Below are 12497 nucleotides of genomic sequence, written 5' to 3' on the forward strand. Positions count from 1 at the left end.
ACTGTTTCCGTGGAGAACCCTGGCTAGTGCACTGTTTTTGGTGAGTGTGTGTGTATAGAAAAAAGGATAGAGATGTATATATACACATATATATTATGTATATTACACACACACACACACACACACACACACACACACACACACACAATTTTAAAGAAACTGGCTCCTGTGTTTATAGAGGCATGGCAAGGCCAAAACATGATGGACTAGATCATCAGACTCCAGAGTTGGAAGGAGTTGGACTTTGAGTCTCCTAACACTGTTGGCAGAATTCTTATACCAAACGTGGTGGTGCAAGTCTATAATCCCTATACTCAGGAGGTTGAACCAGGAAGATGGTGAGTTCTAGCCCAAGGAGATCCTGTCTTTAAACAACAAAAAGAAGGAATTCTTTCTTTCACTGTGAAAATCAGTCTCAGTGTCCTAGTTTGCTCCAGCTATTATGGTAAACACTGAGACCAAAAAAGCAACTTGGGGAGGTGAGGGTTTATTTACTGTAGTCCACAGTCCCGGACATCAAGGTATGGAACTGAAGTGGAGACACTACTTGCTTCCCCTCTTGTGCTTCGCCTGTAACCCAGGCTTTACCTGCCCAGTGATGGCCCCTCCCAAGTCAGTCATTAAGAAATACCCCTACTAACTGCTCACAGGCTAGTCTGATGGAGATAATTTCTCAATTGAAAGTCCACCTTTCTAGATATGTCTATAACACTTAGTCTTTGTTTTATTAAGGTCTTTAAGAATTGATAGAAGCCTCTTCACTTTATAGAAGGGATTTATTCCAAGTCCAGTGATTTAATTATTTGTCCTATTGGAAAAAAAAGAGGCTAGTTATGTTATTCCACAACTTTAATCCTCTATTCAGGAGGTAGAGGTAATCAGATCTCTGAGTTGAAGGTCAACCTGGTCTACATATCAAGTTCTAGGCCTGTAGTGATTACATAGTGAGACTCTGTCTCAAAACAGACAGAAACATCTAGAAAAATGTTTAACCAACCATCTGACACTGTGATCCAACTAAGTTGTCATATAACATCAACTATCACTGGTCTTGATGTTCACTTTTTATAGAAATAAATAAAGCCGGTTTTGAATGACGTGAAAAAGTATTTGTTTTGATGTAGGGTTTTACTAGTACATAGACCTGCCTGGGTTGGAACTTACTGTATAACTCTGGGCATTCTCAAACTCACAGCAATCCTCCTGTCAGGCTCCTAAATTCTGAGATTACAGGCATGGTACAATGTTTAGGGTTGAGTTGTAAGATACTGCATAAGTGAGCCCCAAATACAGTCAGAATTACCTTGAGGAATCTATTAAAATTGCTTGTAAATTGAATATCCAAATTTGTATATATAATGCTCATCTGATTCTTTGGTCTTATTAGCATGTCTGTAGTGATAGGTTGCTGTTCCCAGGTGAAATATCTGAGTTACATTTAGGAGTCATATATGCCATATATATGCCGTATGTATGTATATGCGCCCCCCCCCCACCATGTACACATATATGTTCCTTTTTATTTTCTTGAAATCAGTCCTCAATATATAGCTCTTGTTGGCCTGGCACTCATCATGTAGACCAGGCTGGCCTTGAACTTAGGGTAATCTTCCTGCTTCTTCCGGTCAAGTTTTAGAATTGTAGGTGTGTACCACCATGCCCACCTAATCAGTCCTATTTTTTAACCAGTGAATGATTTGTCTGTGGCATATAATTGGATTTAAGTTACATATGCATTTGGATGAGACTCCTTTGTAGTGTTTTAATGATGTTAAATTGAATTTAATATCTTATTTACCTTTGTAGCTGCTGCCATTTAGAAACTATCAGCACATCAAAAACTTGCTAATTGTTGCAAATATCACTGGAGCTTGGTCATAGTAATACTAAAAGCTTTCTAACTCAGAACACACATGCTGTTCTCCAGTTTCTGGGTTTCTATATATTTATACCATACAAAGGAGCTCTTGGCTCTTGTCCATCTTTTGTTTCTGGTTTCTGATTGCTTTCTTTAAGTGGAATCTCTTGGTTGAGTCTTGTGGGTGCCTTATCATATCATACATGTCTCTTTCTGTGTACATCCTTTCACTGTTAACAGTTTACAAATGTTTTGTTACAGTCTTTTTTCTTTCTCTCTCTTTCACTCACACACACACTTCTTTGTTTTACTTTTGAAAGTGAGCTGCATCAAGATACTTTGCCCCTCAAATACCTGTGTATCACCTGCAAATAATCACACTTTCTTATAAAACTCCATCAGAACTGCCACACCCCCATAGAACAATTTTTCCATAATAATATCTAATGTAGATATATATGCATTTCTGAGAGATTTCCAATGGCATATTTTTTAAACTTCTTTTTGTCCACCAGGACTGTAGCTAAATGAACCTGTCCAATCCACATTTAGGATCCCAGTTTTCAATTCTAATTATTCTATACAACTTTTCCCTGACAGTCTAATGCCCATAAATCTCTAGTGCACTCATACTCCCAGAATATTAATTGATTTCTATCAGTCATTCTCATAGTTCCACTCATTTCTCGTCCTGTATTGTCAGCTGTAGCATGGAAATATCTCACATCAATGATTTTCATCTTCTGTTTTTATTTTCATTTTTCAGAAGCCTTTAAAAAAAAGGATTTATTTATTTATTATGTACACAGAAAAGGACACCAGATCTCATTACAGATGGTTGTGAGCCACCATGTGGTTGATTGGGAATTGAACTCAGGATCTCTGGAAGAGCAGTCAGTGCTCTTAACCTCTGAGCCATCTCTCTAGCCCTGATTTTCATCTTCTAACATTTCTTGCTTGCCCCCCCCCCCTTTTTAAGACTTATTATTTTAGTGACATGTAAATGTGTGTCCTTATGTGGCTGTGTACATTTGAGTGCAGGTGTTCTGGAGGCCAGAGGCATCAGATCCCCTTGGAGCTGGAGTTACAGGTGGTTGTGAGCTGCTCACTGTGGTAATAACAAATCCGTTCTCAAAAACCAAACCAAACCAAACCACAAATCCATTCTCTCAGAATCCTAGAAGCAGAAGTCTCAAAGCAAGTTGGTACCACTGCCCTGGTCTATCAAATTGTCATACCAGTTATCATAGAAAATAGGGTCCTTGCCTTTTCACATACCTGGTATATATAGGCATCTCTGGCTTTTGGCCCTGTCATTCTGGTGTCTACCTGTGTGTTCACATCACCTTATTTTTGACCACTATAGAGAACTGAATTCCACCCCCTAGGTAATCCAGGGTGGTTCTTTTAAGGTCCATAATTCTATCTGCAATTATCCCTTTCCCAAATAGGTGATGGTCACTGATTCTAGGCAGTAGGATATGGATAAATCTTTTTTGGGTGACCATCCTTCAGCTTGTTATAATATGTTACAACAAGCATATAGCTGTTAAAATAATTTTGATGATGCATTATTAAAAGTAATCCTACATTAAAAAGAAGTTATTTTCTCTTTTTCCCTTTTTTAGTTTCAAGCTATGTACTAATAGTTCGATGTGGTATAGTAAGCAAATACATAGAATTCATAAATGGATAGATAATCTGTGGTTTTGTCTATGTTTTTTGGGAAAGGCTCTTGTCATGTAGTCTAGGATGACCTGGAACTGAACATCCTCCAGCCTCAGTCCTCTGAGTTCTGGGATTTCAGGTGTGTGCATTTTTATCTTGGTTTCCCCTGCCCCAGGTGTTTTTGTTAGTATTCTAGTCTCTTAAAATTGTTGTCACGTTCATTAGTTTGTATAAAGAAGAATTGTCCAATAGTGCTTTATTTCATAATACTATTGAGATGGTGAAGATAGAAGATTCAAAACTCCTCTAGGTTTAGATTAAATTTAGCTTTTTAATAATATTCATCTCCATCCATTTTTCTCTAATACTGAAACACATCATGCATTATTGGAGAAGGATTGGAATTTCAGAGGGTTAAACTGGCTTTTCGACCAAAATAATGAATGTGCATAATATATGTGTACTCACACACAAGTGCACCCAGGCATGAAAATGATTAGTCTAAACCCAGAGCAAAGCTAGAAGAGACCTGTGTACAAAAACAGCTTTTATCTTTCTCTTGGGGAGGAGCCTGGGTTTTATCTTGTTACCATGACAACCCTCCTTCCTCTCCTTTCTACTGGCTCTGTTGCCTGCAGTATTTTGTTCTTTCATTTTCTTTCTTGTCTTGCCTTCCTACTTTAAAGCTCCACATCAGAGCTATTTCAGATAAAGGAGAAGGAGCAGTTTAGTTCTCTTCAGTTGATTTCCCTACCGTCCTAAAGTCAAGGCTGTCTTCATCAGATGTTTACAAAAGTGACCTTTTTTTCTAGATTTCTTTGTAGAATTGCCTTTCTCGATGATCTCTGGTAGTTTGTCAATAATGAACTGAAGCAAAATGCTAACTCAAATATCCTTGTTTTTTAAATAAAAGCCTGATGAGGGTCCTGGGCCTGCAAGGAGGACCGTGAAAAGTAGAAGCTCTTGAAAAGCACTCCCAGGTTTCTGGGCTTTCCATGCACAGCCTTCTTCACAGAATCAGAAATCCTGGAAAGCTGTAGCTTCAAGCTTTAAACTAACAGATGGTGAAAGTAGCCAATCTCTTTCTTTGAAGAGTGGTTAATTATTGACTAGAGAACACTCAAAACCTGAAACTGTCCACAATATTGAAGAAGAAGAGAAAACCATCTCCTGGCAGAGCTTGACATCAGTTTCCATATGGGCTTTCAAAACTGTAGTTACTATGTTCACGGAAGAATATAGCATGGGCAGCCAACCCTTAGCCAGTCACCATAGTCCTAGGGCTGTAAACTCGTTCCTTACATTGTTCTTCTTTAGAATCTCCAGCTATAACATGCTGTGTAGAATGAGAAAAGAAATTGGGGAGTGCATGTTTGTTGTTGTTTTTCCTTTTTTCTTTTTTGGTTTTTCGAGGCAGGGTCTCTCTGTAGCTTTGTGCCTTTCCTGGAACTCGCTTTGTAGACCAGGCTGGCCTCGAACTCACAGAGATCCACCTGGTTCTGCCTCCTGCGTGCTGGGATTAAAGGTGTGCGCCACCAACGCCCGGCTGTTTTTCTGTTTTTACCCTAGTGAACTTTATATGAAATATAAGATAAATCATCAGGATTCTTACTAAAACTACTTTGATCATATTTAAAAAGTAATTATTGGTACACACAAACAAAAGCATTGCTTATACTAGTGGATAAATATGGAATGATTGTCTTGAAGTCACAAAAGTAAAAGGAACCTTTTCTTAAGGAGCTTGCTTGCAGATGCATTGACACCCAGCAGATCCTTGCTATAGGCCGGATTCATTTCAATATAAAAAGGACATGTGAAATCAGTATGTCCAGAAGGAAAATGTACTGATATTTTTAAGGAAATTATTAAAACACTAGGACCTAATAACCACCTTCTAACATTTGTTTCAAAGCCATGTGATGATAGCAAGAGAGATCAATGATTTAAGCACCATTGCAGACAGTTTTAGTGAAAAATTGAGAATCCACAGAGCAGGCTTGGTCTATAGAAGCACACTCAGGATGGATAGTTTGAACAGGGCCTGTAACATTATCTCTCATCAAAGAAATAAGCATTTTCATTCCTATACTTTCTTTGTTCAGTTTCCATTTTGGATATTCTCGAATAGTGTTTTCAGTAAACTGAGTGGCAGTAGAGTACAAGCCCTTGTGCTGATAGTATTATCATGGGCAGTACTCTTTGTCCTAGACATGGCCTTTTGCAAAAGAAGAAATTTACAAAATAGTCTCCGCTTTATGTTTAAGACTCAGAATTTTGGCTTCCTTAGAAGTCTAGGCCTAAAGCATGTACTCTAGAAAACCCATTAAAAAATTTAACTAGGTACTTCCTTGTATTTATTTATACACCAGCACCAATGATCATATTATAGAAAATATTCTATGTAGGGCTGAGGAGATGGCTCAGTGGTTAATAGTGTATACTGCTCTTGCAGAGGATCTGAGCTCAGGTGCCAGCATCCATATTAGGCAGCTAACAACCACATGTGACTCCAGGTCCCGAGAATTCGGCTTCTCTGTGATTCTTCATATGCTCACTTCCACCATTCAGAAGCATCTCAGGCAATCCATAACTCATGTGTGCATTAATCCCCGTTGTGAAAGGGTTCAGGAAAATCCCATTAGCAGGAGCAGGTGTGAGCCAGGTAAGAGCAGAGCCATGGAGTTATCAAGAACTGCTTCACTGTGGCTAAAGAGATGTCGGTGGTTAACAAAGAGCACTTGGTGCCCATGCAGAGGAACTAAGGTTCAGTTCCCAGCACCTGGCCTCCACAGACACCTAGACTCAATATGTACATACCCGTATGTGTACACATACACATACAAACATAGTTAAAGATAAAAGTAACTCTTTAAAGAGAAAATATTATATCTGACAACTTTTTGTAAAAAATATATATATATATATATATATATATTTATTTTATATATATATATATAGTGTTCTGCCTGCAGGCCAGAAGAGGGCACCAGACCCTATTATAGATGGCTGTGAGCCATCATGTGGTTGCTAGGAATTGAACTCAGGACCTCTGGAAAAGCAGTCTCAGTGCTCTTAACCACTGAGCCATCTCTCCAGCCCAAATATTACACTTTTTGTTTTGTTTTTCAAGACAGAGTTTCTCTATGTAGTTTTGGTGCCTGTCCTGGATCTTGCTCTGTAGACAAGGCTGGCCTCGAACTCACAGAGATTGGCCTGGCTCTGCCTCCCCAGTGCTGGGGTTAAAGGTGTGTGCCACTGCTGCCTGGCTTACATCTGACAACTTTTATTGTAGCTCCTTTCTCAGTACCATCAAAAGCCATGGTAAAAAAAAATTATGGAAATAGGTGGCTTTCCTGCTCTGCTTATGGATTCTTTGGATTCTACTTCTTTTATCAGTGAATGAACCTTCTCAGGCAGAGACAAGTAGAAATATAGGAAAAAATGGTAGCTTAAATTGATTTGGGAGATTCAGAAGTCAGTAAAGGAGTGTTTAGTAAAATGCTTCTTTTTAAAAAATTTGTGTGTGTGTGTTTGTGTGTACACCATGTGTGTGCATGTGCCTGCAGAGGCTAGACGAGGACATTGGATCCCTTGGAACTGGAGTTACAGATAGTTGTGAGCCACCTAATGTGGGTGCTGCAAACTGAACCTTAGGTCCTCTGCATGGGCACCAAGTGCTCTTTCTTAACCACTGACATAGTGAAGCAGTTCTTAATTACTCCATGGCTCTGCTCTTACCTGGCTCACACCTGCTCCTGCTAACGGGATTTTCCTGAGCCCTTTCACAAGGGGGGTTAATGCACACATGAGTTATGGATTGCCTGAGATGCTTCTGAATGATGGAAGAGAGCATATGAAAGCACAATTGAAAAAAAAGATTAACACTGGCCTGAGTTGAGATGGGGGCTTGCAAGTCAAGAAAACAATGTCTCAGCCAGCAGAAAAGAAAAGCGGATGGTAGTCTGGCTAAGTTCTGAAAATTGAATATAGATTCCTTCTCTGTGCCCATGCTCATTCCTAGAATGCTTTTGGGGGAGTGGTCTGTAAGTGACGTCACAGCGAGAGGACACCACTTCTCCATATTCCTCATCCTTTTCAGAATTTATGCCTTAGTTTCTCTCATCAGTTTTTAAAAAACAGTTACTACTGTAGTACCATTATCATAGCTTATAATGAAAGAACCTCTTTAATACAATATATTCGTTTCTCCAAATGTCTTACCAACATAGTTCTGTTGTTTCTTTTCTTTAAACGCAGTATCATTCCTCTCTTGCTGCTCTCCTGTCAGTGAGCAAATTCAAAGCTAATAGTTTTGCTCATGTCACTCGGCTCTTCTATTACCCAGCCTTTTCTTTCCAAATCTAACAGTAGACTGGCTCAACTGCATATAAAGTAAGCATTTTGAACTTCTCTCCTTGTTTCAAACTTCCATAACTCACATATATTGTTAGAGAATAGAGCTTGCCATCTCCAAGACCATTTTCATGATTTATATTGCTTGGCTATTGTATACACAGTACACAGCATCCTTGCCCTCTGATTTGATCACATTTTTAGAAATATTTTAATTAGACTGGGACTTTTATGTTTATATTGCACATTCAATGACCATTTGTTAGTATTTTTTAATGTATTTGAACTGATGAATTAAAAAAAAAGTTCATATACTTTAGTGTGGTGCCATGCCATGTTTGGATATCTATATACATAGAATAATGTGCAGCTTATATTAAACATAGCCATTTCCTCAAACATCTATCATTTTATAGTGAAAAATTTCCAAATCTTTTCTGTTTTTTTAAGCTTTTCATGCATGAGTACATGTGCATGTAGTGTTTTTAGAGAGGCAGAAAAAGATGTTGGATCCCCCTGAAACTGCAATCACAGGTGACTTGTGAGCTGCCGTGTGGGTGCTGGGAATTGAAATTAGGTTCTCTGCAAGAGCAGTAAGCATTCTTAACATCTGAGCCGTCTCTCCGGCCCAGTGTTATATGTAGCCACACAGTGTACTATGTGAGAGGATCCCAGGGTTCTTTGCTTCATCAAACCTTAGTTTAGTTCCCATTGATCATTCTTTGCCCATCTTCCTTTCATTGTCTCTAAGCTCTGGTAGTCAATTTTTCTGCTCTCAACTTGTACAAATTGAGTTTTTTTGTTTGTTTGTTTGTTTTAAGATTCCACACATGAGTAAGATCATGTGGTAGAATCTTATTTGTCCCTGTGCAAAAAGCACAGGGACAAATAGCCAATCGAATGGAAGCACATGAATTATGAACCAACGGCTGTGGAGCCCCCAGCTGGATCAGGCCCTCTGGATAAGTGAGACAATTGAATAGCTTCATCTGTTTTGGAGGCACCCAGGCAGTGGGACCCCGGATCTGTCCTTAGTGCATGAGCTGGCTGTTTGGAACCTAGGGCTTACACAGGGACACTTTACTCAGCCTGGAGGGAGGGGACTGGACCTGCCTGTACTGAATCCACCAGGTTTAAATGAATCCCCAGGGGAGTCTTGGTCCTGGAGGACATGGGAATGGAGGGGAGGGGCTGGGGGGAAGATGGGGGTGGGGGCGGGAGTGGGGAGGACAGGGGAACCCATGGCTGATGTATAAAATTAAAACACATAATAATAATAATATTATTAAAGAGAGCTAAATAAATAAATAAATAAATAAATAAATTATCCCATCTTAAACAAACAAACAACAAAAAAAGATTCCACACATGAGTAAGATCATGTGGTGCTTGTCTTTCTGTGTCTCCATTATTTTTCTTAAAATCGAGATCTCCAGTTCCATCTGTGTTGAATTAATAACAGGATTGTATTCCTTTTGCGGATGAATACTATTCTATTGAATATATGTATCGCATTTTTGTTATCCTTTTGCCATGTCTTGGCTGTTGTGAATAGAGCTGCAATGAACATGGGAGTGCAAATGTCTTTGTCTGTGTCTCTGTTTCTGTCTCTATATCTCTATCTCTGTGTGTATGTGTGTGTGTGTGTGTGTGTGTGTGTGTGTGTGTGTGTATGTGTGTGTGTGTGTGTGTGTGTGTGTGTAGACCAAGTCTTACTGTTTATCCCAGGCTGGCCTCAATCTCCTGACCCTCTCACTTCAGCCTCTCCTGCTTCAGCCTCCCAATTGATGGGATTATAGATGTGCATTTATTTCTTAAATATGCTGCAATTTAGAATTTACAGATTTTAATGTTGCGTGTAAATTCAACTAATTACCCTGTATCATATTCCCTGTGCATATTATCTGCTAATATACTGTTGCAAATAGAAGTGTTATTCTTACCTTTTTTTCTTTCCTTGAGAAAGCCTATCAATTCTCTGACTCATCTAAAATGTCCCCTTCTCTTTAAAGCCTTCCCTTTCTAGATAGAACAAATTACCTACCCCCACCTCCGCCTCAGCGGCCCCAACAAATCTTTTTTGTGTTGGAAATGGAACCTATGGCTTTGATTTTGCTAGGCAAGTGACATACCACTGTGCTACATCTACTTCCTCATTTGTTTCTCTGAGGCTTCTTGTTCATATGTCACATCACTTATAAGCTCCTCATATTATTCTAATATCGTAGTTAGTATATCCTTAGCTGTGTCTTATTCATAGCTGCTGTCACTGGACTTAGCACAATGCTTTTGCAAGAGGATCATGTAAATGCTTTCTGCTTTTTTTTTTTTTAATCGAGGAGCAATTTTCTAAATGAATAACATCCTTTTGTTGGATTTTTCAAGTTAAAATTTTAGACCTTTGATTGCCAATACTTAACACTGGTGCTTAGTAGCATTTTCTTTCCTTTTTATTCTTTAGTGTATTGTCTCATTTCTTTCAGATTTTAGTCTTTGTTCCTATGTCTCTTTAGAGTACTAACGGTGGCTGTCTTACCTTGTAATCGTTTATTTTAGGCCGCTGGTCCTGTTCAGATCAGAGGTCCTCCTGTGAGAGCAGACAGAAGAAATATGACTTCTTCACCACTTCTGGATGCCAGCTCGATGGAGAACCCAGCCCTGTTTAATGATATCAAGATTGAGCCTCCGGAAGAACTACTGGCTAGTGATTTCAACCTGCCCCAGGTGGAACCGGTCGATCTTTCCTTTCACAAACCGAAGGCTCCTCTCCAGCCTGCTAGCATGCTGCAAGCTCCAATACGGCCTCCCAAGCCGCCGGCTGCAGCCCAAGCTGCCGTGGCATCTACTTCATCTGACACGGGCACTTCGGCCACCATCCCTACCGTTCTCACTCCAGGCTCTATCCTGGCCTCCTCTCAGGGCACTGGGGGCCCGCCGATTTTACATGTGATTCACACTATCCCCTCAGTCAGTTTGCCAAACAAGATGGGGGGACTAAAGACAATCCCACTGGTGGTTCAGTCTTTGCCTATGGTCTATACCAGTTTGCCTGCAGATGGGAGTCCTGCAGCTATTACTGTCCCACTCATTGGAGGAGATGGGAAAAATGCTGGATCAGGTGAGTGTGGGGTTTACAGCTTCCCACTGGCACTTGCCTTCAGAGAACTTCCTTTCTGAACCACTCTATCTTGTCTCTTTTCACCTCTTCCAACTTTGAGCGACACTGTTTCAAAGGGGACTTGTTTTAATTATCATTGTTTAGAAAGTGGCTTTAAAATAATTTCTATATAATGCTTAAGAATGTATAATGAGCCATGTATCTTGGCACATATCTATAATCTCAGCACTTAAGAGGCTGGGGCAGGATGATTATGAATCCCAGGCTAGCCTTGGACTACAAGTCCCAGGCTACACTGTGGTCTGGGTTCCATAAGGAGACCTTGTCACAAAAGAACCTATCTATAATTGATCTCCTTTAGATGGTCCATGTTTCTCCAACAGGGGTGCTTATTCTTGAGTGAAATATTATGTATCTTCCTAGAGTCCTTATATACTATTATTTCATAGTAAATCATTTAAAGCATATTTAAAATATTACTGTTTTAAAGCAAAATGCTCAATTTGAACACTGAGTTAATACACAAACTAACAACACACAGTTTACACTCGCTGTGACACTGTCCATGGGACTTCCTAGGCTATTGTGCTATTTTTTTCTGTGCCCTTAGGAATGCTTTGTGAGAAAACTCAATATTCTTATCACTACCATAACTTAGCCAGGCTTAGCTCTGGTCTTTCACCACACCTTCCCCATTCTCTATAGAAAAGCCTCTACGATATATCCACGTTTCCTGGGCAGCCCTTTCTTTGACATCTGTGACCTTCCTTTTAAGGTTTTATTGCTTCTAAGATTTTATCTGATTTCAAGAGTATGAGGCCATTTTTCCTGAGTTGGGAATTCTCAAGAAGACATTTATGATGTGACTGTGCACCTCTCCAGAGACACCCCCCACAGAGCTCCCTAGGAGTTGTTTAGCTACAGATCATTTGTTGAACAAAGAAGGCTGAAAATTTGCTCAGAGTTTCATATGCTATCATCTATGTATTTATTTATGTTTTGAGATACTGCTAGTTTAATTTAGGGTCTCACATATACTAAACAAGTACTCTACTACTGAACTACACCCCCAGGCTTCTTTTTGATTAAAAGAACAAAAACAAAAGCAAAAAAAATTTTTTTGAGATACAGTTTCATGCATGTACTCAGACTGGTTGTAAACCTATTGCCCAAGCAGATGTTGAACTCCCAATTCTTCTGCGTCAGCCTGTTGAGTAGCTGGGGTCCCTTTCCAGAATTACATTTATTAAAACTAAAGTTCATAATCAGAAATGATCAAACAAAATCTGTTTCTTCTGACATGGTTTGAAATATTTATTGTCACCATATATGTAATAGTACAATCAGCTTTGAGGGTCGTAATTGTTGGGATAATCCTAGGAATTCTCTTAAGACAATCAGGGAACTGTTGAAAGGCTTCAGTGTTCCCAGAATACGTGCAACACATCTTTTCTGCAGACCCTCTCCCAGGAGCTTAGATCATGTCCTAGGGAAATT

At 39.5% G+C, this 12497-nt stretch overlaps 1 protein-coding gene across 1 annotated transcript in view; it reads left to right on the top strand.

The window, feature by feature from the left end:
* Klf8 (Kruppel like factor 8) overlaps positions 1-12497 on the top strand; it is a gene marked incomplete at its 5' end in the record, with an annotated part of 167777 nt that overhangs the window by 141874 nt on the left and 13406 nt on the right. The window contains one exon of the mRNA XM_036175684.1: positions 10439-11000. Coding sequence (XP_036031577.1) covers positions 10439-11000 — 562 coding nt within the window. The remainder of the gene's footprint in view (positions 1-10438; positions 11001-12497) is intronic.

This window comes from Onychomys torridus, chromosome X, assembly GCF_903995425.1.
Source record: "Onychomys torridus chromosome X, mOncTor1.1, whole genome shotgun sequence".
NCBI classification, from domain to species: domain Eukaryota; kingdom Metazoa; phylum Chordata; class Mammalia; order Rodentia; family Cricetidae; genus Onychomys; species Onychomys torridus.